This window comes from Mus caroli, unplaced genomic scaffold, assembly GCF_978045245.1.
Source record: "Mus caroli unplaced genomic scaffold, Mus_caroli_1 scaffold_20, whole genome shotgun sequence".
NCBI lineage: Eukaryota > Metazoa > Chordata > Mammalia > Rodentia > Muridae > Mus > Mus caroli.
This window is the reverse complement of record NW_028227275.1, coordinates 15,302,979-15,330,264: the sequence shown is the minus strand read 5'-3', so window position 1 is coordinate 15,330,264 and position 27,286 is coordinate 15,302,979. Positions and strand designations below refer to the sequence as shown.

The window sequence follows — 27,286 nt, the reverse complement described above, 5'->3', positions numbered from 1 at the left end:
TGGGGAAAGTGTTGAAGACGGAGAGAAGGTCAGTACAATAACCCGAGGTCTGAGCACACAATGCACACGCTCAGACAGAAACACCAGACGCCCCCATTGGGTGACCCCTTCTTGAAAAGCTTCTGTAAAGTTCCGTGCAGGGGTTGTGTCGTCTTGTATTTCTAAGTTGTGTTTAGGTTTGGTTTGTTTTAGGGAGGGCCTTTCACATTACAGACAAGTGCTCCACCACTGAGTTATAGTCCTAGCCCTTGCTTTTCAAATATATAGAGAACTCAAGACACGGCAAAGCTGCTCAATAGGACAAGATGCAATCTGGGATCACAGGAACGGGTTCCTGCAAGCTGTTCTCTGATCTCTGCATGTGCGCCTCAGCACACATAAAGAAACACACACTCACACAATAAATGCGATAATTTGTAACAAGTTTTAAGGGAGCTGGGGAAACTGCTCAGTCATTAGAAGAGCTTGCTGCTCTTGCAGAGTTTGATGTCTAGAACTCAAACAGGAGGCTCCCAACAGCCTACAAGTCTAGTTCCAGGACATCGTATGCTGCCTTCTGGCCCACACTCTTTGGCCTCAGCAAGCAAGTAACTACTCATGTGTGCACATATATACTCATGGACACACTTACACATAATAAATATTTAAAATTCTTTTTAAAAAGAGTATTGAAATATTTATCAGGCTTAAGAGATGGCTCAGCCATAAGAACTGATGCTGCTCTTGCAGAGGTCCTGAGATTGGGTTCCAGCACCCAAACTGCACTTGGAGGAGGAATGAACCGAGACCCTTCATTCACATGAACACACAAGCATACATATAATATAAAAAACTATCTAGGCAATGGTGTCTTGTACCTTTAATCCCAGCACTTGGAAGGCAGAGGTAGGAGGATTTCTGAGTTCGAGGTCACCCTGGTCTACAAAGTGAGTTCCAGGACAGCCAGGGCTATATAGAAAAACCCTGTCTCGAAAAAAAAAAAAAAAGAAGAATGCGTTCCAAGACAATCAAGGCTACACAGAGAATTCCTGTCTCGAATAATTATTATTAAAAAGTATCTCAGAAAATGGAAAAATTATACTACAGTCATACAATTTAATACACAGAAATTTAAAAGACATTAATAATACATGAAACGTGGGGGTTAAAGAGATGGCCAGTGGACTTCTAGAGGACCCTGGAACAAATTCCAGCAACCACACGGCAGCTCACAACTGTCTGAAACTCCATTTCCAGGGCATCTGGCACCCTTACACAGGCATATATACATTCAAGCAAAACACCAACGCATATAAAATAAAAATAAATAAATCAGCCAGGGTTGGGAAGAATGATGTCACAAGCCTTTAATTCCAGGACTGGAGAGGCAGAGACAGTCAGATCTCTGACTTTGAGGTCAGCCAGGGATCACTACAGAGTGAATTCCAGGACAACTTGGGCTATACAGAGAAACCCTGTCTCAAAACAAACAAACAAACAAACAAACAAACCAAAAAAAAAAAAACACAAAAAACAAACAAGTAAAAAGTGGTTCATGAAACAGCAGTTAACGTTCACAGAAATGCTACATAGAAGAGTACAGCCTGCTGATCCCATTTCTGTAAGATCAAAAGACAAAACTCATCTACAGTGACAGAGCTGGGACAGCAGCAGGGAGACAGTAGCAAGGAACCACAAGAAAACCTTCTGAGGTACCAGGAATGCGTCACTCTGGTGTCAGTAAGGGTTAAGCAAAATTTTGGGGGGTTAGAGGGGTTGAGACAGGGTTTCTCTATGTAGCCCTGGCTGTCCTGGAACTCACTCTGTAGACCAGGCTGGCCTCGAACTCAGAGATCCACCTGCCTCTGCCTCCCGAGTGCTGGGACTAAAGGCAGGGGTGCGCCACCACGCCCGGCTGCAACAAGTACTCTTAACCACTGAGCCATCTCTCCAGTCCCTTGTAGACATTACTTAAAAGATGACATCACAGCCGGGCGTGGTGGCACACGCCTTTAATCCCAGCACTTGGGAGGCAGAGGCAGGCGGATATCTGAGTTTGAGGCCAGCCTGGTCTACAGAGTGAGTTCCAGGACAGCCAGAGCTACACAGAGAAACCCTGTCTCAAAAAAAAAAAAAAAAAAAAAAAGAAAAGAAAAGAAAAAAAAAGATTACATCACACTAACTTATTTTTTAAGTCAGGATCTCTTACAGCCCAGGCTAACTCAAACTGTGGGTAACTATGAACTGCTAATCCTCCTGCTTCCATCACGCAGGTGCTGAGATGACAAGCATGCACCACTATGCCCAATTTTATGCACGTTTTAGGTTGCCTTTTGTTGATGTGAAAAAGACTATGACCAAAAGCATCTTGGGAAGGAAAGAGTTTATATCAGCCTACAGCTTATAGTTCATCATTAAGTCAGGGCACAAACTCAAGGCAGGAACCTAGAGGCAGGAGTTGAAGCAGGGATCATGAAAGAACAATACTCATTAACAGGCTCCCATGGCTTCTTAGCCTACTTTGTTATAGCACCTGGGACATCTGCCCAGGATAGTAGAGACCACAGTGGATTGGGCCTTTCCACACCAATCATCAATCAAGAAAGTGTCCCCTAGACTTGCCTACAGGCCGATCTGAAGGAAGCATTCTATCAGTTGAAGTCCCGTCTTCTCAGATGAGCCTAGCTTGTGTCAAGTTGGAAACAAAACAAACAAACAAACAAACTGCTGCAATGTTAATTGAGGAAATTTAGTCCTCTGGGCATAATTATCCACCAAACTTGATTATAAATGGAAAGACATTGTCTTAGGGTTACTATCACTGTAATGAAACTCTATGGCCAAAAGCAACTTGGAGAGGAAAGGGTTTATTTGGCTTACACTGCACAGTCCATCATTGAGGAAGTCAGGACAGGAACTCAAGCAGAACAGAAACCTGCATCAGGAGCTGATGCAGAGGCCACAGTGGGAACCTGCTTACTGGCTTGTTTCACATGGCTTGCTCAGCCTGCTTTCTTATAAAACCCAGGACCACCAGCCCAAGGATGGCACCACCCACAATGGCTGGGTCCTCTCCAAAGAATCACTAATTAAGAAAATAGCCTACAGGTGGGCATGGGGGCACACACCATTAATTCCAGCTCTGGAAAGGCAGAGCCAGTTGGATCTCTGTGAGTTCCAGGCCAGCCCGGTCTGGGTTCCAGGACAACCAGGCTACACAGAGAAACCCTGTCTTGGAGGAGAGGGGAGTGAGAGTGGGGGGAGAGAAACGAAGGAAGGAAGGAAGGAAGGAAGGAAGGAAGGAAGGAAGGAAGGAAGGAAGGAAGGAAGGAAGAAAGGAAGGAAGGAAGGAAGGAAGGAAGGAAGGAAGGAAGAAGGAGAAGGGAAAGGGGAAGGAGAAGGAGAAGAAGGAGAAGGGAAGACCCTACAACTAGATCTTATGGAGGCATTTTCTCAATTAAGGTTTCCGCCTTTCAAATAACTCTAGTTTGTGTCAAGTTCACATCAAACACTATAAACCAGGAAGAGAAAGATGAAATGGGGAATAATTCAAGTACAGTTCTGAGAGTACATTCAGTACTACAGAGCCATGATTCCCTGACTTAGATTCTCCTAGAGTACCTCCTAACTGTACAGACTCCTAACCCTTCCCACTACTGAATCAGACAGCTAAGATAAACACTAGGAGTCTACATTTTCTCTATTGAGGTACAGTCTGTCTATCTGGCTATCCACAGCTGAAGAGGGAGTCCTACATTTTGAACAATCACTCCAGATCACTGGATCCTAACTGCCCCAGAAGACACTTGTCAATGTCTAAAGACATTTCTGGTTGTCCTAACCCAGAGAAATATCAATAGAATCTACTGGATAGAGATCAAAGACCAGGGGTATTGCTAAGCATTCTACAATGCACAGGAAACCTTCTCCAACAATGAAGTACCCACCCCATTATGCCAAGAGTGAATGACGAGGTTAACAAACCGTATTCCAGAAATTCTATAAAGCTTGAGAATGGCTCATCTAAACTGGGCTCCTGGCACATGCATATAATTCCAGCATTAATTGGTGGCAAGAAAATCAAGTGTTGCTGGCGGTGGTGGCGCACGCCTTTAATCCCAGCACTCCGGAGACAGAGGCAGGCGGATTTCTGAGTTCGAGGCCAGCCTGGTCTACAGAGTGAGTTCCAGGACAGCCAGGGCTACACAGAGAAACCCTGTCTTGAAAAACCAAAAAAAAAACAAAACAAGTGTTCAAAGTCATCCTTAGCTACATAATGAGTTCGAGCACCTATACTCCCAATATTGGGAGCTGAACCACCTCACATTCAGTGAGAGACCTGCATCAAAAAAAAAAAAGAATATAAATATCCATGTCAGGTATCCACACGTGACACATGGGCATAGGTATGCAAAACATCAGGGATTACATGGTGTGTCTGTAACTGCAACATTCAAGAGGCTGAAGTAGGAGGGTCACTGCCAGATCAAGATCAGCCTGAACTACATGTCAAGAGCCTGTCTCAAAATACAAACAAGATGGGGCTAGAGAGATGGCTCAGCAATTAAGAGCACTGACTGCTCTTCAAGAGGTCCTGAGTTCAGTTCCCAGGAACCACACGGTAGTTTACAACCATCTGTAATGGGATCCAATGACCTACCTCTTCTGTTGTGTCTGAAAAGACCAACAGTGTACTCACATTAAATAAGTCTTTAAAAAAAAAGTCAACTTTTCATGATCATTTTTTTTTTTTTTTTTTTTTGAGACAGGGTTTCTCTATAGCCCCGGCTGTCCTGGAACTCACTTTGTAGACCAGGCTGGCCTCGAACTCAGAAATCCGCCTGCCTCTGCCTCCCGAGTGCTGGGATTAAAGGCTTGCGCCACCACGCCCGGCCCTCATGGTCATTTTTAACAATCATTCCAAGTCAGTGGCTCTCAGAGGAGACAATTTTGCTCTGACCCATTCACCCAACACCCAAGAGAGACAACTCATTTAAAAGAGACCCTGAGTTCTATTCCTAACACTGAAGAAAGAAAATCTTTAGTTATGTCTAGTTAGTCTTTTGCAAGACCCACCACACACATCACTAAGAAAATGCAGGCTTTGCGACTTCTGCAACTCTTCCTTTTCAAGCTAACTCCCATCTCTCCAGCCCGTGGACTTAGCTTACTTTCACAGGATTCCTCGGCACAGGTTCTCTTATTAGCATGGACAACAGATTCCCCCACTTCCAGCCCAAAGACTGGTAAACAAGTATGTAACACCATCCTGTGGCTATTCACACCATGCTGTAACCAACTGAGCTAACCATCCAGTTATGGCCAGTTACTCCAAGTCTTTCTTCAAAATAAAAACAGAGCAGATCCAAATTCTATTTGTTTGTTTGGGTTGGGTTTTTATTTGCTTAGTTTTCTTTGGGGTGGGGGAAGAGTCACAGCAGGGCTCTGTGTAGCCCTGGCCATCCTGGAACTCACTTTGTAGACCAAACTGGCCTCAACTCAGAGAGCTACCTGCCTTTGCCACTGCTGCCCCGTTTAGGCCTGTGTTCTTGAAGTCATCTCCCCGAAAGCCTGCACTGAGATGGAACAGAACATGCCGTCACTGCTGCTCTTTTAATTCCTGGATGCGGAAGTCTTCAGTTAGTCCTCCTTATCCTCAGAGCACTGCTTCGGTCTTGTGGGAGGTGATATACGTTAAGATAACACTCCAGAGAAGTTACTATGCACTTGGCACTATTCTCTGTGCGTTAAATACTCTGCATTTATTCTCTACAATAATCAGATAGAGTAAGCACTACTGTCATAATCTTATATGAATTTTACTTGCCCAAAGTAACACAGCTGGCAAATAGTAAAGAAAGACACTAAATGTTCTTCTCTGGTCGCCACCCACTCTAATAGAGTCAGGAGATGGCTCAGCAAGGAAAGGCACCTGCCGTGAAGCCTGACAACCTGAGTTGGATCCCCATGGTGGAAGGAGAACTGACTGCCACCAGTTGTCTTCTGACCTCTACACACACACTACAACATGAAGGCACCCACAGCAGGAACACATACAAACATAATAAATAAGGACATACATACATACATAAAATATATATAATTTAAACATATTTTAAAAGAATGTCTTGTGAATATAGATCAGGCTCTAGGTATAGCAAATTATTAAAAAGCAGACTGAGGGGGCTGGTGAGATGGCTCAGTGCGTAAGAGCACCCGATTGCTCTTCTGAAGGTCCAGAGTTCAAATCCCAGCAACCACATGGTGGCTCACAACCATCCATAACGAGATCTGGCGCCCTTTTCTGGAGTGTCTGAGGACAGCTACAGTACTTACATATAATAAATAAATCTTTAAAAAAAAAAAAAAGCAGACTGAGTGTGTGTTGTGGGAGGACCTGGTGCTGTCTGTATGTTGATGTTAATTCCACTCTCCTGGGAGGGGTTGCTGACAAGGAGTGAGTCATCCTCGGGTGACTTGTTTGAACCAATCCCCTAATGAATAAGGGCCAATCACTGGGCAAGTAAGAGGGACTTGCGGGTTAGACAAAGTATGAGAGTTAGGTCTCTATTGGACAGGGATAGTGTGAGGACAAGACGTAGTTACAAGCATCTCCTGGCTTCAATGGTAGGTCCGTCATCATCACGGGAGGATTTAGATTTAATAAGGCTTACAAGGAACATTTTAGTTGTTGCACCAGCAATTGAGTTACCGTCGTTTCTGAACTAAGTTTGTGTTGCATTTTCCATCACACAGCTGGTCGCCCAGGTTCAAGAGAGAAAAGTACAGCAGCAAAGTGTGGGTTTGCCTGAGGTGCACCACAAAGGTGTGGGGGATTTGAAGCACGGGTTGATGTGGTAGCTACTTGCCATAGGGAACCAACCAAACTGGGTGGAGACAGGTGGAGACATTTGGGGAGCTCCGGGCCAGAGACTCTCCACGAGATAAAAACAGGTAGGCCATTGTCTGCCATTACATGACTGGCCAGGCCACCAGGGCAGAGGCACAAGCCAAGGAACGTGCCGGTTCTCTTTTTTTTTTTTTTTTTGGGGGGGGGGGTGAGAGAGGGTTTCTCTGTAGCCCTGGATGTCGTGGAACTCACTCTGTAGACCAGGCTGGCCTCGAACTCAGAAATCCACCTGCCTCTGCCTCCCAAGTGCTGGGATTAAAGGCGTGCGCCACCACTCCCGGCAAAGGTTCTCTTTTTTAATTAATTCCCACAACAAGTGTGAGTTACAACCTTAGGGAGTGAGTAGGCAATGCTTAAAACTGAATGCAGGACTCTGACCATAGGGACACACTCTACAGCAGAGCTGCAGCTTCAGACCTTATAAGTCTAAGTCCAAACTAAACCCTAAAATCAAAATTCCCACTTGATGCAAAAGAATCTACTAACACAAGACAACACTTAAAAAAAATCACCATCTCGGGCTGGAGAGATGGCTCAGAGGTTAAGAGCGCTAACTGCTCTTCCAGAGGTCCTGAGTTCAAATCCCAGCAACCGAATGGTGGCTCACAACCACCTGTAATGGGATCTGATGCCCTCTTCCAGTGTGTCTGATGACAGCTACAAAGTAAATAAATAAATAAATATATGTCAGTGTCCAAATTTCACGTGTGCTATAAGCAGTGCTTACCTCAGACTGTATTCAGTCTGTATTTAAAAGCAGAAGTAGGGATAGTAAGATGGCTCAATGGGGAACGGTGCCTACTGCTAAGCCTGAAGATCCGACCGAGTTCAATTCCAGAACCCACAGGGTAGAAGGTAAAAACCAAATGGAGAAAGCTGGCCTTTGACCTACACACGCACGGCATGACATAGAAGTAGTCACACACAGAAGACATCAAGTAAATAAAAGCAGAAGTAGCTGGTGACGCATGCCTTTATTTCCAGCACTTGGGAGGTAGCAGGAGGATCTGAGTTCAAGACCAGCCTGGTCTACAGAATAAGTTCCAGGACAGCCACAAGTGGACTATCATCAAAGAAATGAATTTTGATTTGTCAGTGTTAAGGTGTTGTGTCCAAGACTTAGACAGACAGACAGACACACACACACACACTTCCAGTCACAACACACTTACTAAACTGTCTAGTTTCACAAACCAACAACACAAATAAAGAGGTTTATATATAAACTGAACATTAATCCCAGCATTTGGGAGACAGTGGCAAGTGGATCTCTGAGTTCCAGGTCATCCAGGGGTAAGAAAAGAAACCTAGCCTCCAAAAACAAAAACAAACAAACAAAAAGGTTAATATAAACATAACCACCTCAGAATCCCTTTCAACTTATCTTACACAAGAAGTCCTGCTAGCCCTTCCTAAGACCTGTCTCAAAAGTTCCAAGTTGGAACAAGTTCCAAATTGTCAGGATGTCAGGACATTCATGTTGAAAGCCACACTCCCCTCATCTCACATAACTAAAACTATGCTCAAACTCTCAACCTCCTCAAACGATACGATGCTATTCTTCTCACTTCCCTTCTGTTCAACAGCCTAAGCGCATGAATAGCAGCCACCTAAGATGAAGTGAAGGGGGCTGATAGCTCAGTGGGAAGAAAGAGCCTGCATAGCATGAGGCCCTGAGTTCTCTAGCATGGACAGAGAAAAAGAAAGGCAGTGAAGAGTATGGAGGAGACATCTAAAGTTAACTTCCATCTTATGAAGACAACTGAGCTCTATCACTCAGATCTTATAAAGACCCAGACATGGTAGTAGCACAAGCCTTTAATTCCAACCTCAGGAAGCAAAGGCAGGTAGATCTCTTTGAGGTGGAGGCCAGTCACAGGTCCAGGTCCCAGGACAGCCAGTGCTACATAAAGACATATCCTCTCTCAGTGGAACTGGTGGTTCACTACAGAGGAAGAGACATGAGGATCAGAGCTTCAAGGTCTGGGCTGGAGGGAAAATGCTCAGTATTAAGAGCACATTGCTCCTGCAGGACCCAGATTCACTTCCCTGCACCCATATCAGGCAGCTCCCTACTGCCTGGAGCTCAAGTGTCAGGGAGCTGACACCACTCGCACCTCCTCGGGCGCATATGTACAGCTACGTTAAAATAAGAAAGTTCAGGGTATATATCCTTATGCAACAAATCTGACCAGCAATCCAGGCTAAATGAGACCCTGCTTCAAAACACAAACAAAATCTTAAAAGGTGGAGGTAGCTGGAGAGATGGATGGCTCAGCAGACATGAGAATTTGAGTTCCAATCCCCAGCACTCTCATAAGAAGCTGGGTGAGGCCACACACATCTCTAACCGTGAAGGTCAAGGTCAAAAGGATCACTGGGGCTTGCTGGCTGCAAATCTAGCTCCAGAGTCTGTAAAAGACCCTGTCTCAAGGGAACAGGGCAGAATGATAGGACACCCAACATCCTCTTCTGGCCTCCATAACATGAGCATAAATGCAAACACACACACAATACAATAAACTTAAAGAGGAGGGTCTGAGAGAACAACTCTAATGACAAAGTGTGTGCCTTGCAAGAATAAGGTGCTGAGTTAGACACCCAGAACCTACATTAGAAACAACAACAAACTGGCATGGTGACACACACTTCTAATCCCCACTCTGAGGAAGGCAGAGACAGGTGGATCCCAACGCTCATTAGGCTTATAAAAATAAACTGACAAGCTAGGTTCTGGCTGCACAGCCCTTTACTCTCAGCACTCAGAGGCAGTTGCAGCTCTAAATTTGAGGCCAGCCTGGTCTACAGCGTTGAGTCCCACAAGAGCCAGGCCTACACAGAGAAAACATGTCTCTAAAAAACAAACAACAACAACAACAAATCCTGATAGACTTTATACTAGTACAAAAGCACAGTATAGGACAAAAGATACAAAAACGTTACAAACTTATGATCACTGCCTTGAGAACCCACCATTAGGTAGAAAAAGATACATATTGGCCTAAGCACACTTTACACCTTGCACTTGGAAGGTAGAAGCAGGAGGACTTCTGTGAGTTCAAGATCAACTTGATCTACATAGTGAGTTCCAGGCCACCAAGGCTACAAGCGACATCCTATCTCAAAAACACAAAACAAAAAAAGCTACACATATTGATACTTCCTAATAAGCAAATATTTTCCCTGTCCATATTGTTTCTCACACATCCCTTCCCTCACAGCTACTGCCAACCTATTCAGCTCACTGGACCTCCATAGTTGCAGCTACCTACGGACACACCTACCCTTGAATATCCCACAAGCAATGTGACCTCAATATACCAGACAGCCCCAAGTAATTTCTTTCCATAACCACCTAACCTTTAAAGGTTGGCTCTGTTCAAGAATATAAAATAGTTGTACGGAAGCCGGGTGTGGTGGAGCACGCCTTTGATCCCAGCACTCAGGAGGCAGAGGCAGGTGGATTTCTGAGTTCAAGGCCAGCCTGGTCTACAGAGTGAGTTCCAGGACAGCCAGAGCTACACAGAGAAACCCTGTCTCGAAAAACAAAAAACCAAAAAACCAAAACAAAACAAAAAAACAGTTGTAGGGATAATCTTTTTGTGCACTGTGTAAAGATTGCCCTTGCATTACTCAGATGCTGGTTTCTGTAAGGGACAGAGATCTGATTATCGGCAGGACTCTGGCATTGTTACTCCAACTGTTCAACACCTGCATCATATATGTAAACCCTCACTCCCCCTCTCACCTTCTAATTGGTTTTATTTAAAAAAAAAAAAAAAAGCTGGTGGCCTTTTGGTGAAGCAGAAGAGGACAGGCAGGGAAAGTTAGGCGTGGGAACGCTCCCCCGTCCCAGTACTAGAGACCAATAGGTAAGAAGCCATGTGGCAAACATAGAATAATATAAATGGATTAACATGAGTTGTAAGTGCTACTTGGGGACTAATCAAGGGACTAACATTATTTTAAATAAATATAAATCGGGCCGGGCGTGGTGGCGCACGCCTTTAATCTCAGCACTCGGGAGGCAGAGGCAGGCGGATTTCTGAGTTCGAGGCCAGCCTGGGCTACAGAGTGAGTTCCAGGACAGCCACGACTACACAGAGAAACCCTGTCTCGAAAAACCAATAAATAAATAAATACATAAATAAATAAATAAATAAATAAAAGTCTCCACATCACCTTAGAGGCTGGGGTAGAAAGGCCTTATGGTTGTAAATAGTGGTAAAGCATTTGCCCATTAGGAACAAGCCCCTGGGTTTGAATGCCACAACAACAACGTTCTTTTTCTGTATCCTGAAGTACAGACTCCTAGTTATTATATCCAAATTCTAGTAAATGAAGTCTCCTCCACCCCAGGCCTGAAACCTTAGACCATTCTCCTCCTACTCATGTCTCAGCTACCTCAGAACTATTTCTAACATCATTCTGTTCTCTACCTTACCAAAGCCAAGTTATTCCAAGTCTTACTCAACTATAACATCTGTAGACCTGTCTTTCATTACCTAGAGTTTTAATCTGCACTCTCTCACTCTCTAAAACAGTTTCAGGGCTGGCAAGATGGCTGAGCTGGTAAGAGCACTGGCTGCTCTTCCAGAGGACCCAGGTTCAATCCCCAACACCCACATGGCAGCTCAATATTATAACTCCAGTTCCAGGGGATTGGACACCCTCATATAACATACATGCAGGCAAAACGCCAATACACATAAAATGAAAAAAAATACAGAAAAAATAATTAAAAAAGAAGTACTGGATCCTCACCTGGGAGGGAGGCAGAGGCGAGCGGATCTCTGTGAGTTTGAAACCAGCCTGGTTTACAGATCCAGTTCCAGGAACAATCAGGGCTACACAGAGAAACTCTGTCTCTAAAAGTAAAATTAAATAGATAAAGAAAGAGGACCGGGGCTGGTGAGATGGCTCAGTGGGTAAGAGCACCCGACTGCTCTTCTGAAGGTTCAGAGTTCAAATCCCAGCAACCACATGGTGGCTCACAACCATCTGCAACAAGATCTGACTCCCTCTTCTGGAGTGTCTGAAGACAGCTACAGTGTACTTACATATAATAAATAAATATTAAAAAAAAAAAAAGAAAGAAAGAAAGAGGACCAAGGCTCAATCTGTAGTGCCTTCATGACAGCTCATAGCCGTTTGTAGCTCCAGTTACAGGGGATCTGATGCTCTCTTCTGGCCTATGTAGACACCAGGCATACATAAGGTACACAGAGACATAATGAGCAGCATACTACACATGAAATAATAGTTTGTTTTTCTTTTACGTTTCAATGGCATCCTGCCCTCCTTTCGATCTCACCTCCAGACAATTCCCCAGTGGATAGCCTGTTTTGGATGATTTTTTACCCCATATACACAGCATGCTGGTTTTTCCCTCTTCACACTTTACGCCATGTCTGCAAAGGCTCTTCTCTCCAACTCAAACGCCTTATTATGCAAGCTCCTACTTAATCTTCAACACATGGTTCAAATACACCTTCCATACAAAGCTCTCCCGACTTTCTCTGGCAATGGCAGTCTTCCCTTCATGCTGGACAAATGCCTTCACACAGATATGTAACACACACCCTGAGAAAACTTTGTCCAAATATGTGTCTCTGATTGATGTTAAAAACTGACCCTAGGGCCTGGGGAGATGGCTCAGTGGTTAAGAGCGCTGACTGCTCTTCCAGAGGTGCTGAGTTCAATTCTCAGCAACCACATGGTGGCTCACGACCATCTGGAATGAGATCTGGTGCCCTCTTCTGGTGTGTGTCAGAAGACAGCTACAATGTACTCGTATAAAAATAAATAAATCTTTAAAAAAATATTTCACCTTTGATGCATGCTCATGATCCAAGTAGTTGAGATGCTGAGGCTGGAGGATCACTGTAAGTTCAAGGCTGGCCTAAGCTACACTGCAAGACCCTGTCTCGGTCACATGAATGTTCAAGACTTGTATGATGAAATATTCGCCATTCAGTAATCACAGTTAGATGAATCATCATCCTCTATGAGCTGTGTAAAACATAGCAAAGATTTTTTTTGGATATTATTTTTCTGTCTCTAATTGAACTTCTAAACTACTGTCTGTAGGAATGTGTATGGGAAATTTTATTGGTTATCTTAGAAAATAGTTACGCTGTAATATTAATTTGCTACTTGATATCTGCCTTGAAGTTGGACTTGAATACTGTGAAATTGAAAAATAAAATGGGAACTGCAGGGAAAAAAAAACCCTGACTCTAAGCTAAGTCTCCGTCTAAATCAGTGCTCAGTGAGTGCTGAAGCAACATCCCCTCACATCCCTGAATCCATTTGTTATTTGGTCATATTTTCCAAGTTTTATGGATCCCTAAAATGTGCTGTGTAAAACCCCAAATTCTGGGTTGGTTTCTGTTGTTATTTTTCCTCATTTTTTTATGTTGTTGGGTTTTTTTTTTTAAGATTTATTTATATGAGTATACTGTAGCTGTAGGTGTCTTCAGACACAGCAGAAGAGGGCATCGGATCCCATTCCAGATGGTCGTGAGCCACCATGTGGTTGCTGGGAATTGAACTCAGCACCTCTGGAAGAGCAGTCAGTGCTCTTAACCTCTGAGCCATCTCTCCAGCCCCATGCTATTGTTTTTTAATAGGTGTGTCTGTGTGTGGGTGTGTGCTTGAGTGCAAGTACCCACAGAAGCCAGTTACAGGTACCTGTGAGCCAGGAGCTAGCTAGTGTGGGAGCTGGAAGCCACATTTGGGTCTTCTGAAAGAGCAGAAGTGCTCTTAAACCTCTGAGCCACCTCCGAATCCCAGATTCTGGGTTCTAAGTTGTTATCTAGGGTTTGTTTTCATTTTTGGTGGGTTTTGGTTTTAGTTTTTTTGTTTTTGTTTTTATTTTGTGTGTGTGTGTGTGTGTGTGTGTGTGTGTCTGTGTGCGTGTGGCCTTGAACTCAATGTGTATCTCAGGCAGGTCTCTCTAAGTTCGAGGCCAGTTTGGTCTACAAAGAGAGTTAACAGCAAGGGCTACACAGAGAAACCCTGACTTGGGGGGGGCGGCGGGGGGGGGGTATTTAAACATAACAAGGCACAATGACTGTCATAATAAGAACACATTAAAGGCTTGCTAATTCATTAAGAAAAGAATGAATTCTTTAACTATCGGAAGAGAAGTTAGCAAACCCTTTGTTAGATCTGCTATCTTGAAAGCGTTCCCATGGAAATGACCATACATACACATTCAGTCAAAAACATACCAAAGACGATTCCAAGTCACTCTGTGCTAAATCATGGGCAGGAGATAAGCCTGGCTTGGTGGGGCACACTGAAATCACAGCATTTGGGAGGGAGAATCAGAAGGATCGCTACAAGTTTGAGGTTAGCCTGATCTACATAGCTAGTTCTGAACTGGCCAGGGGCCCTAAGGCTACACATAAGATGGCTCTAACACTAACCCTGTTTAAACAGCATGCTTGCCCTATTTTCAAGGAAAATACACTTAAAGTTTAAAACTTTTTCTAGAAAGAAAAGTTGGGGAGGTTCCGATAGTCCCGCAACATTTTATTAGGACATGGCTGAAGTATATCCACTGTCCCCATTAGCCAGGGACAACTTCACCGTACGAGGGAAGGGGTGGGTTTCCCGGCTGGCACACACTCCTCCCATGAAAGCGCAGTGGGTTTATTAACTCTGCAAAAAGTGGGTGCTAAAGACGGAAGAGCGCAGGACCCGGCATCTGAACACTTCACAGGGACCCGCCACCTCCCCTTGGAGGCGCAGCTTCCCACCAGGAGCCGACCGGCTCGGGGGTCAGCCCCGCGCTGGGGTCAAAGGTCAGCGCCTCGGCGTCCCCCGAGGCCCCAGCGGGACCTCCGACGGGCCGGACCCAGCCGGTAGCGGGCGATCGAAGGCAGCGAGGCGGACTCTGAGGTCCCAGGCCCGACCCTCCCACCGCAAGCGGCCCCAGCAACCGCAGCCCTCCCCCTGCCCTGTCACCCGTGTCGCCGCGGCACACTCAGGCCCCGCCCCCAGGGCCGCCTCTGCGTCCAGGCCTAGTAGGGCGGACCCGCAGAGGTCGGCCAGGTTCGAGGACCCGGCAGGGCCCGCGCCGCTTACCGAGCCCCGGGCTTCTCTAGCACCCTAGCAGCTCGCAGGCCTGCTCGCTCCCGACTCCGGCGACGCCGCCACTGCTCCGGAATCACGGGCGCGTTCCCGACCTCCCGACACTTTTCCCCCAGGCCGCCGCTCCCCGCCGGGTCCTAAAACCCTCCTCTCCTCAGGTTCTTTCACGCCCTCTTCCTGAAGCGGGTTCAGACCACGATTCCCAGCAAGCATCGCAAAAACTACAACTCCCAACAGACACCGCGAGAGAACTAGCCCTTCACCTGAAGCCACTGGCTTTAAATCCACTCTAGTAGAGGTTTTTTATTGTTGTTGTTGTTGTTGTTGTTGTTGTTGTTTTCGTTATTTTAAATTCTGACCAGCCTACGACCCAATCTTATGGAGGTATTTTCTCATTTGGGGTCCCCTTCTCTCGGATGATTATTCCTGTATCAAACTGACAAAAAATTATCCAGCACAGGTGAGAGCTGCAGTCTAGAAGAATATACATAACCATGCATGATGTGTCACGTCTGTTAATCCCAACCCTTGGGAACTAGAGATAGGAGGATGAGAGGTTCAAGATTAGCTCCATCTTTATAGCGAATTCAAGGGCAGCCTGTGCTACAAGAGACCTTGTCCTTTTTTTTTTTTTTTTTTTTTTTTTAGGTTTTCCGAGAAAAAGTCTGTGTAGCCCTGGCTGATCTGAAACTTGCTCTGTAGACCAAGCTGGCCTCAAACTCAGAGATCCACCAGAGAGAGACAGAGAGATACAGTCACAGAGACACACTGGAGATACGGCTTAGCAATTAAGAACACTGGCTATTTTCACAGAGGACCCAGGTTCAATTCCCAGCACTCACAACTGTCTGTTACTCCCATATTCCTGTAACTCCCATCTTTCTCTGGCCTCTATAGGCAACAGACACACACAAAGTACACATAGATAAAGGCAAAGCACCCATACACGTTTAAAAAAACAAGGGGAGAGGAAGAGAAGGAAATGGAAGAGAGGGAGAAAGGGGAGGGAGGAAGGACCCATGCCTTGAGTAATCGGGGTAAATGATTTGTATTTAGTCAGTGGTGCAGTTTCCAAAGGCTCTAACCCTTGGTCAAGAGATGCAAAGGTAACCAGGCAGCAATGGTGCATGACTTTAATCCCAGCACCCTGAAGGCAGAAGTAGGCAGATCTCTGGGAGTTCTAGACCAACCTGATCTACAGGGCAAGTCCCAGGGCAGCCAGGATTATGCAGAGAAACCTTGTCTTAAAAGCAAACAAACAAAAAGATGGAAAGAGACCTATAGCAACAAAAGGCCACTGGAGGAAAAACTGTTTTAGGCAGGAAGATGATATTAAGGGCACATTAGGATCAAGATGTCTGTGAGATGTCCAGACAGAAATATCTAGGAGACTGCTAGATGCCATTTATTGGTACTCAGCCCAGCTATTAGACTGTAGCTAAATTATACTTTAGAGCCATTGGCTTGGAAGTAATGGCTCAAGCCAAGAAAAAGAGGATGGCTTAGGAATGGGAACAAGATGAGCCAAAGGCAAGGCTAACACTGAGGGTAATAATACCTGAAAGCAAAAGCAAAACAAACAAACAAACAAAAAAAAAAAACACAGTGGAAGAGACGACAGTACGAACTTCCAATAAAGCTGTCAAGTGCCTCAGAGGGAAAAGGAAATAGAAATATCTTTGAAACCGGGCGTGGTGGCACATGCCTTTAATCCCAGCACTCGGGAGGCAGAGGCAGGTGGATTTCTGAATTTGAAGCCAGCCTGGTCTACATAGTGAGTTCCAGGGCAGCCAGGGCTACACAGAGAAACCCTGCCTCACAAAAACAAGAACAACAATGTTTTCAAAGAATTCTTGGTGCTCTTGTAGAGGACTTGAGTTGGACTCTCAACAACAATGTCAGGCAGTTTACAACTGACTGTAACTTCAAGGGAACCCGCACACATACCACATACACCTGCATAGATGTGCACATACATTAAAAATATATATATATCAAGGCTAGAGAAATGGCTCAGTAGTTAAGAGTACTTGCTGCTGGATTCCAGAGGTCTGAATTCAGTTTCCAGCACTCACTATCAGATGGCTGACAACCACCAAAACTCCAGCTCCAGGGGAATATGATGTCCTCTTCTGGGGGGTATGATATCTTCTTCTGGGCTCATTAAGCAGCTACACACATGTGGCATACACACATTCATACATTAAAATAAATTTTCAAGATTTTACTTTCTATTTGTGTTGTGGCTGGCTGGTTGTGCAGGCCCAAAGAAAGTGAATTCCTGTAGCTAGAGTGGTAAGCATTTGTGAGGGTACTGAGAGCCAACTCTAGTCCCCTTGAAAAACACAGTGTTCTCAATCGCTAAACCATCTCTTCAAAACCCCAAAATAAAAATTAATCTTAAAAAAAAAAGCATGCCTTCCCCAAACAGGGGAGCCTGACAAATCAATCAGTATTCGGGGAACAGGATATAGCAGTTCATGCAGACACAGGAACGACAGCTTATAATTCCAGTGTTTGGGAAGCTGAGGCAGAGGGATTGTCAAGGGTTCAAGGACAAGCCAGGCTACAGAGTGAGAATTTGTGTCCAAAAAAAAAAAAAATATATATATATATATATATATATATATAGTACTGGCTAGTTTTGTGTCAACTTTTGTACTGGCTAGTTTTGTGTCAACTTGACACAGCTGGAGTTATCACAGAGAAAGGAGTTTCAGTTGAGGAAATGCCTCCATGAGATCCAACTGTAAGGCATTTTCTCAATTGGTGATCAAGGGGGAAAGGCCCCTTGTGGGTAGGACCATCTCTGGGCTGGTAGTCTTGGGTTTTATAAGACAGCAGGCTGAGCAAGCCAGGGGAGGCAAGCCAGTAAAGAACATCCCTCCATGGCCTCTGCATCAGCTCCTGCTTCCTGACCTGCTTGAGTTCCAGTCCTCCTGACTTCCTTTGGTGATGAACAGCAGTATGGAAGTGTAAGCCGAATAAACCCTTTCCTCCCCAACTTGCTTCTTGGTTGATGTTTGTGCAGGAAAAGAAACCCTGATTAAGACTATATATATATATATATATATATATATATATATATATATTGCTGAGGAAACACCTCAGTGCATGAGTACGGACTTTCAGCAGTGCTGCTGAACCTGATGTTGCTACTCCAGCTGACGGTGTGAACCTAGGAGAGCCAGCCTGAAGCGTCCGTGAACTAAAGTCTTATGCCATAGACAACTTCATTTCACGCAGCAGACAGTTTTTACTCTAAGGGTTAAAAGGAGTCAACTAAGTAAAGTGTCCAGTCACAAGGACAAGCCACATGTGGCAAAAAACCAAAAACATGTTTTTCCATAGAGGCGTAAAGACAAATAACAATAGTCAGTTGTAATCAATAACGTAAGTTAATTTACTCCTCTCTGATACAGCCGGGGAGGGTGCAGAGGTTACCTTGTTTATTGTTTATAGACTCGTTTATTCGGAGTTCTCCCACAAGGCCTCAGCTCCTCACCGCTTCATCCGTGAACCACGTTCCCACACCTGAGTTTGATTCCTGACACCTGTCTCAGTCACTCTTCTATTGCTGTGAAGAAATACCACAACCATGGCAACTCCTAAACAAGAAACCATTTACTGAGGGGCTTGCTTGCAGTTTCAGAGCATCAATCCATTATCATCATTGGCAGAGAGCAGGGCGATGCATAACGGCAGTGAAGCAGTAGCTAAGAGCTCCAGTCCCATCCGCAGGCAGACAGGAAGCTGGACCTGGCGTGGGGGGTTTGAAATCTCAAAGCTCACTGCCAGTGACACACTTCCTCCAACGAGGCCACACATAACTAAGCCCAGTTCTTCTCAGAGAGTGCCACTCTCTGATGACTAAATATTCAGATATATGCGTCTGTGGGAGACCATTCTTAGTCAAACCACCACAGGAACCACGTGGTACAAGGCAAGAACCAGCTCCGAAAGTTGGCCTCTGGCCTCTGAGTGGGTGTTGTGGCGTATGCCCATAATATTGCAGGCACACAAACACAGACACAAACACACACACATTCAATATAATTTAATTTAAAATTTTAATGAAGAAGGCAGTGAACAGGAACAAAGTAGAATAATATGTATGTGTGAAAATGCCAGCCATAGCTTGGTCAATAAAGTGCGTACCTCAAAAGCTTAAGACGCTAATTCTATCCTCAATGCTTGGTATTGTGGTTCGAGTCTATAATCCCAGCGTGGGAGACTGAAGCAGGAGGATCTCCCGAGCTCATTGGCTGGCTAGCACAACCTAGTGGGTGAGAGGTCCTAGTGAAAGAAGTTTTCCCAAAAAAGTGTAGAAGGTTGGCTTCTGAGGAAAGACACTGAGGCTGACCTCCAGCCTTCACAGGTGCACGCAGGAATAAGAATGTGGAGGAAGGGGATGCGATCATGAAATTCATTACTTTGTGTGCTAACTTCAAATTTAAAACATGTATAAAGACCAGGGATGGCCGGGCGTGGTGGCTCACGCCTTTAATCCCAGCACTTGGGAGGCAGAGGCAGGTGAATTTCTGAGTTCGAGGCCAGCCTGGTCTACAGAGTGAGTTCCAGGACAGCCAGGGCTACACAGAGAAACCCTGTCTGGAAAAACCAAAAAAAAAAAAAAAAAAAAAAAAGACCAGGGATGGTGGTGATGAGCTTTAATCACTCATCACTCATTAATGCACTTGGGAGGCAGAGACAGGAGGATCTCTGTGAATTTGTGGCCAGCCTGGTATACAAACAGTGAGTGGAGGGTTGTTAACCTTACAGTTTTTCCACTAAATTTCCAGGCGGTTGAGATTTGCTATTTGGTCAGGGCTGATACGGTGTCAGTACTCAACCACAAATAAGGTGAAAGAGCGAGGTTTAGAAAGAAGGGAGACGTTTTGAGACATCCTCACGGTGCCTAGGGAACTTGAGTCCAGAGCGGGGACCCTTGGGTGCTGCCGATGCTCCTCCCTCGGACATCTTCCCGCAGCTCCGCCCCCGGCGCGCAGCGCTAGCGGGGCGTGCCCTGGGGCAATCCCGGACCTCGCCTGGCGGGGCGGGGCGGGGCGGGGCGGGGCGGGCAGGGCGGAGTCGACGTTCAGTCCAGGGCTTGGCTCACCTCATTCACCAGGGACGGAAGTGTCAGCCCTGCACTCCCCCGGGTACCAGGACTAGCAGCCCGGCCTCGCCCCACTGGGCGATCAGGCCTTGGCAAGCTCCTGCGCCAGAGGCGTCATGAAGCGTGCAGGAACTCTGCGCCTGCTTTCGGATCTGAGCAACTTCACCGGCGCGGCCCGGCTCCGCGAGTTGTTGGCGGGGGACCCAGCTGTCCTAGTCCGCTGCAGCCCTGACGGCCGCCACTTGCTGCTGTTAAGACCCCCCGGGTCGCCCGCCCCGCAACTTCTAGTGGCTGTGCGTGGGCCCGGCCTGCCGCTGGAGCGTGCCTGGCCGGAGGGCGACCCCTCGCCGCTGGACGTCTTTTTCGTGCCGTGGCTGGCGCGACCCGCGCTGATCTTGGTATGGGAGAGTGGCCTAGCAGAGGTGTGGGGCGTGGGGATGGACCCTGGATGGAAGCTACTTCAGAGCACTGAGCTGTGTCCGGATGGTGGAGCCCGCGTGATGGCCGTGGCCGCAACCCGAGGCCGCCTAGTTTGGTGCGAGGAGCGTCAGCCGGGTGTTAAGGACCAACCAGAGCAGCTTTCAACGGCCTTCAGCCACCGTGTGTGCTTCAAGACCCTGGAAACCAGCGGGGAGGCTGGCACCAAACTAGGCTGCACCCACATCCTGCTACACCATTGCCCCTTTTTTGGACTGATAGCCTCCCGCAAGGACCTCTTCCTGGTGCCTACTACCAACACTTGGTCTGGTGTGGCCCACGTTCTGCTCATCTGGAGCCCAAGCAAGGGAAAGGTAATAGTTGCAGCTCCATCTCTTGGTCTTTCACACAGTAAAAGCCTGAATCCCAAACAAGGGGACACTTGGGACTTCCGGACCCTGCTTCGAGGCCTTCCTGGATTCCTGTCCCCCAGGGAGCCACTGGCTGTACACACTTGGGCCCCATCTTCACAGGGCTTGTTGTTGCTTGACTTGAAAGGGAAGGTGAGCCTAGTACAGTGCCATGGTGGTACTCGAACCGTGGGAATCCTGCAGGAGGCCCCTGTAAGCCTAAAAGGGTCTGCAGCCCTGGGGACATTTCACGGCACTTTAGCCTGTGTCCTGGGCTCCACCTTGGAACTACTAGACATGAGCAGTGGGCGGCTGTTGGAAAGAAAGGTTCTCAGTACAGACAGAGTACATCTGCTGGAACCTCCAGCCCCAGGCATGAAGAACGAGGAAGAGCTGGAGACCCGAGGAGCCCTGAGATTGCTTTCAGCCTTGGGTCTCTTTTGTGTGTGTTGGGAAACTCCCCAAGGCCTTGAGCTGCCTTCAGACAAGGACCTGGTGTTTGAGGAGGCCTGTGGGTACTACCAGCGTCGGAGCCTTCGAGGTACCCAGCTTACCCCAGAAGAACTGAGACACAACAGCATGTTTCGGGCACCTCAGGCCCTGGCCTCTATCCTCCAGGGCCACCTGCCCCCGTCTACACTCTTGACAACTCTGAGGGCTGAACTCCGGGATTATCGTAGTATAGAACAGCTCAAGGCCCAGCTGGTGGCTGGGGACGATGAGGAGGCTGGCTGGACTGAGTTAGCAGAGCACGAGGTGGCCCGCCTGCTGAGAACCCAGTTGACAGGAGACCAGCTGGCCCAATTCAACACCATTTTCCAAGCCCTTCCTACAGCAGCTTGGGGTGCCACCCTCCAGGCACTGCAGCTCCAGCCAGATAGGAGTGGCAGGCTGAGGTCCCAAGCACCCCCGGATGTATGGAAGAAGGTCCTAAGGGCTCCAACAGGTGGAAAGGAACATCCCAATGGAATACTGCCGCCCTTTGAACTCCTGTGTCAGTGCCTGGGCCAGCTAGAGCCTCAGTGGCTCCCCCCATTTGTGAAACTGGCACAGCAGCAGGGTGGCCCAGGCTGGGGGGCTGAAGGCCCCAGTCTGCCCCTTTACCGCCGAGCCCTGTCAGTGTTAGGTGAGGAAGGGAAGAGGCCCGAGGCTCTGGAACTCGAGCTGCTTTTGGGCAGTGGGCGACCCAAAGCCGTACTACAAGCTGTAAGGCAGCTGATAAAGAAAGAAGAGTGGGAACGGGCTCTGGAGGCCGGCCTGGCCCTGGATGCCTCCAGCCCCCTGCTTCGAAGTGAGATCTTTAAGCTGCTGCTGGCAGAGTTTGCCCAGCACCGCCGCCTGGATGCACACCTCCCTCTCCTCTGTCGACTGTGCCCACCGGAAGTGGCTCCACATGAGCTCCTACTTCTGCTGAGGACACATCTCCCAGATGATGAGGGAACCACCCCTTTCCCTGAGCCTGGGGCAAAGCCCCCTCTCACAGTGGGCTTGGTCAGAGCCCTGCTAGAACAGACTGGGGCTCAAGGAAGGCCCTCTGGCCCAGTTCAAAGCACCTATGAGGACATCTTATGGGACCCAGGCACTCCACCCCCTACGCCACCTCGTGGACCCACTGCTGCTCTCCAGGCATCAGACCATCCAGGACAGGAAGCCTGGGTACCATCTGGACAAGGGCTCGGTGCAGCTGATGTGGGAGTTCATTTGTAGAGCACAGAGCTGCGAAGCGAAGGGTACCTAGGGTTACGAAGCACGAGGGTGGGACTTGCGTGTGCAATATTGTCTGTTGTGGAACAATTTTTAAAATATATGCAAATACCAAATATACTCACAGAGGTTTCTTGTGCGTGTTAAGTTTTGAACAGCTAAGGGTTGCAGCTTATCTAGGGAATGGTTGAATCTGGATGTCTTGCATAAATCAGCTACCTCTGGTCATGGAAACAATAGTCATGAGTGTGTTTCCTGTGTGCTAGGAAACCTGTTGATCTTTATAGAATTCCGTATTTAATGCTTCTCATAACTCCACTGATGAAGTGTTAATGTCTCCATTTTCTTTTTTTTTATTACATATTTTCCTCAATTACATTTCCAATGCTATCCCAAAAGTCCCCCACACCCTCCCCCCCACTTCCCTACCCACCCATTCCCATTTTTTTGGCCCTGGCGTTCCCCTGTACTGGGGCATATAAAGTTTGTGTGTCCAATGGGCCTCTCTTTCCAGTAATGGCCGACTAGGCCATCTTTTGATACATATGCAGCTAGAGTCAAGAGCTCCGGGGTACTAGTTAGTTCATAATGTTGCACCTACAGGGTGGCAGGTCTCTTTAGCTCCTTGGATACTTTCTCTAGCTCCTCCATTGGGGGCCCTGTGATCCATTCAATAGCTGACTGTTATGTGTTTGCTAGGCCCCTAATGTCTCCATTTTCTAGAGGGAAGAAGTAGCTGGCTAGAAAGATTAAAGAGCTTGGCCAAGTTTATCACCTAGAACATAGAGGCTTGAACATGTGAGCCATGTCACTCCATAGCCCAGCAGTGCCTGCAAGCTCCTTACCTAGTGCTGGCTTCTCTGGGACTTCAAGGAGAGAATTCTATAGGGCCACAGCTCTCTTTCTTTCCCCGGGTCTCTTCTGCCCTTGGGGAAGAAGCCCATATTTGTCCTGAGCCCTTGCTTACTTCCCCCCATTCTTGAGCAGCCCCTGGTTTATACAGACAAGGGGGTTGTTTGTAGGGTCCCAGACTAGTAATGAGTCACTGATGGGGAGCTGGGGGACAGACAGACGGACTACAAAGCTCTTGAGAAAGCCTCATACTTCTGGTGACTCCCTAAGCCAAGAAGTAGCAGCAATAACCAAGTTCTTGTTTTTCTGGGTCCATTAGCAGAACCCTTCTAAAGAGGCTGTGGTCTCAGTCCAGTTCTACCCAAGGGGCCTCTTAGAGTAGAATTTTCTGGGGGTTTGCTATACCCCTTTTGCTTCCAATTAACCGCAGGGTGTTTCTCTGCCCTTTGCAACCTGTTCTTGCTCCCAAATGAGAGATACAGAGAGCTGGTTTGGTTTGGTTTTGGTTTTGGTTTTGGTTTTGGTTTTGGTTTTGGTTTTTGGCTTTACAAGACAGGGTTTCTCTGTGTAGCCCTGGCTGTCCTGGAACTCACTCTGTAGACCAGACTGGGCTTGAACTCAGAAATCTGCCTGCCTCTGCCTCCCGAGTGCTGGGATTAAACATGCGCCACCATGCCCAGCCGAGAGCTGGTATTTTTATTAACAAGCTGCAAGCCTAAACGGGGCCAGTTCTGGGCTATTCTAACCCTTTAAGACATCTATGTCCCAACCACAGGCCTCGTGTTTCTTGCATTCAGTGTCTACTTGGCTCGCTCTACTGTAGCTATCTGTCCTCACAGAGAACTCACTCCCTTGGTAAGGAGTCCTCCTGGACGCTCTACCATGGTCACCTCTTCCCTTCCTTCCCTGAAGTTCACCTCCCACCCTCCAGATCACATATCCCCACACCCAAATCAGTAGTCTCTCTCTATTCCCTTCTGCCCAGATAATTGTCTGATCAGCTCTTTTTTTATTTGTTTGTTTGTTTTGGTTTTGGTTTGGTTTGTTTTTTTGGAGACAGGGTTTCTCTGTGTAGCCCTTGGCTGTCCTGGAACTCACTTTGTAGACCAGGCTGGCCTCGAACTCAGAAATCTGCCTGCCTCTGCCTCCCACGTGCTGGGATTAAAGGCGTGCGCCACCACCACCGGCCTCTGATCAGTTCTTTATTGACTAATCAGAAGGTACTAGAGAAGAATGTTAACAAAATACTGAGACAGGTGATGCTTCATAAAAATAACAATACCAAAGTCTGGCCTGTACCTGACGGACTCCTTGCCTGAATAGAAGCCAGCATTTGAATAGTATAAAGACAACCTTTACACAGTGTACAAAAAAGAGTATCCCTGGGCTGGAGAGATATCTGACAGGCTCAGCTGTTAAGAGCACTGACTGCTCTTCTAGAGGGCCTGAGTTCAATTCCCAGCAACCACATGGTGGCTCACAACCATCTGGAATGGGATCTGATGCCCTCTTCTGGTGTGTCTGAGGACAAAGACAGTGTACGTGTATACATAAATTTAAGCAACTACAACAACAAAGACTATCCCTGCTATCCCTGCGGCCTCCTGGCCTGCTTGTGGCTTCGGTTAGGACCCTCATGCTGGGACTCATCCCAGACATCATGTAGTCCTTTGCCCAACTTTGTCCTCAAAGCCTGCGGCTTTGATCCTCTTCATCCTCGCTCTGGGCCTAAATTAGACTTAGGCTCACAGTGGCCTGGGGACGATTCCTCGGCCTCTCAGTTCCTCAGAGCTTCTGCCTCAAGCCCACAATTGTTTAGTCTTAGTTCCTCAGTCTCGGGGCGATCCCAAGGCAGCTAGCTCATGTGCACGGCCGATTGGAAATACTTTCTTAGCCTCAGTACAGTCTTAGGATTACACTTCGGTCTCATCCAAGTCTCAGATGGCTCTTGTCCTGACCTGACTATCTACCAACACCTAGAACCAAGCTACTGGACTTTATGCTGTTTTTCCCAGGACTAGGAGCAGTTCCCTAGGTTTCTGTACCAGACCTTTCCCAGTCTGACAAGGCTTCCTCCTCTTGGTCTTGAGCTAGGACCCATTATATCTCCTCAGAGGGAAGCTGCTCCCTGCTTGTAATACTATTGAGTTAGAATCTTCTTCAAGTCTTTGGGTTTGGCTCAGGACTCATCCTGTGCCTGGCAAAGAAAGAATTATACTTGTTGGCCCTACAGAACGTACAGGCCAACTTCTTGCTTAGAACTGTATGACTACTCGCTAGTGAGGTTTCTAAGCATGTGGCTCCCTTTGAAGGTTGCAGACAGACTTAGATGTAAAGTTTTACCTCCTTTTTGTTTGCTTTTGGGGTTTGGGTTGTTTTTTTTTTTTTCAAAGATTTATTTATTTTATATGTGTGACTACACTGTCTCTGTCTTCAGACACACCAGAAAAGGACACCTGATCCCATTACAGATGATTTTGAGCCACCATGTGTTCTCTGGGAATTGTTACGACCTCTGGAAGAGCAATCAGTGCTCTTAACTGCTGAGCCATCTCTCAAGCCCTTTGTTTTTGTTTTTAGAGACAGGGTTTCTCTAGCCCTGGCTGTCCTGAAACTCACTTTGTAAAATCAAGCTAGTCTCAGACTCACAGAGATCCTCCTGCCTCTGCCTCCTGAGTACTGGGATTGAAGGCGTCCACCACCACACCTGGCAGATTTCTACCTACTTTTACAGGTGCTTGGTTATACTCACCCCTACAGTGTGAACAATGCAGGTAAAACTGCATCTCAAGGCTCTGAGAACATCCGAGAGATGTCAATGTCCACTGTGTTTTGGTGGAATATGTGAGAGGGCCCTCAGAGCAGTGACCAAGTGCTTGTGGGTTAGGATGTAAGCTCTCAGCTACTCTCCATGCCATGGCTGCCTGCTGCCTGCTCCCCAGTGTGGGAGCCATTGACTCGAACCCTATAGAGTTCCAAATTACACACTTTCATCTTATAAATTGGTCGTGGTGTCTTATCACAATAATAGAAAAGTAAGACATGGGGCTGGAAAGATGGCTCAGTGGTTGAGAGCACTGACTGTTCTTTTCAAGGTCCTGAGTTCAAATCCCAGCAACCACATGGTGGCTCACAACCATCTATAATAAGATCTTCTGGAGTGTCTGAAGACAGCAACAGCGTACTTACATATAATAATAAATAAACCTTTAAAAAAATTAAAAAGAAAAAGTAAGACACATGTCCTTTGGCATGGCTTAGACCACATGTCATTAAGACTATTACAATGGCTTTCAGTTGGTAGCTCTGTCTCCTTACAGCTAATCTTTTGCTTGCTTGTTTGTTTGTTTGTTTGAAATGGAGTCTCTCTACATAGCTCTGGCTATCCCGGAACTCACAATGTAGACCAGGCTGGCCTCAAATTCACAGCGATCTATCTGCCTCTGCTTCCTGAGTTCTGGGATTTAATGATGTGTACCACCATACCTTAATCACCCAGAAAGTAAAACAAACAAATCTGATGGAGTTCCACTCAGTTCTTTAATGTTCAATGTCAAAGCCAATGTCCTGACAGACGACACAGGCCTTCCTTGAGGTCTGGTCCTGTCTCCTTCCTTCCAGTCTTCTTTCCTGGTGCTCTTCTTTGATGTTTTGGTTACCAGTTATTTATTCATCTCCCTAATTAGTATTCAAGTTTCTTGAAGGCTGACACCATAGTTATCTGTAGTTCTGCAGCCTCATCATTGGATGCAGGATCTCACGGGTTCCTAGTGCCTGGAGAAAAGGCCTTCTTCC

At 46.8% G+C, this 27,286-nt stretch overlaps 2 protein-coding genes across 2 annotated transcripts in view; one reads left to right on the top strand and one right to left on the bottom strand.

Moving 5' to 3' along the window:
- The window catches only part of Armh3 (armadillo like helical domain containing 3), a 182,431-nt gene extending 167,282 nt beyond the window's left edge, over positions 1-15,149 (bottom strand). Inside the window, exon 1 of the mRNA XM_021151523.3 lies at positions 14,984-15,149. The gene's annotated coding sequence lies outside the window, so the exon portion shown is untranslated. The remainder of the gene's footprint in view (positions 1-14,983) is intronic.
- A 4,964-nt stretch (positions 15,150-20,113) lies between these two features.
- Hps6 (HPS6 biogenesis of lysosomal organelles complex 2 subunit 3) lies at positions 20,114-22,766 on the top strand. The gene has a single exon (XM_021152125.2). It carries the CDS (start codon positions 20,225-20,227, stop codon positions 22,640-22,642), a length of 2,418 nt encoding a protein of 805 aa, XP_021007784.1. The 5' UTR covers positions 20,114-20,224; the 3' UTR covers positions 22,643-22,766.
- Positions 22,767-27,286: the final 4,520 nt, after the last annotated feature.

Bases quoted from the DNA above. Each gene is read 5' to 3' on its own strand.
- Hps6 (XM_021152125.2), top strand. From the start codon at position 20,225: ATGAAGCGTGCAGGAACTCTGCGCCTGCTTTCGGATCTGAGCAACTTC.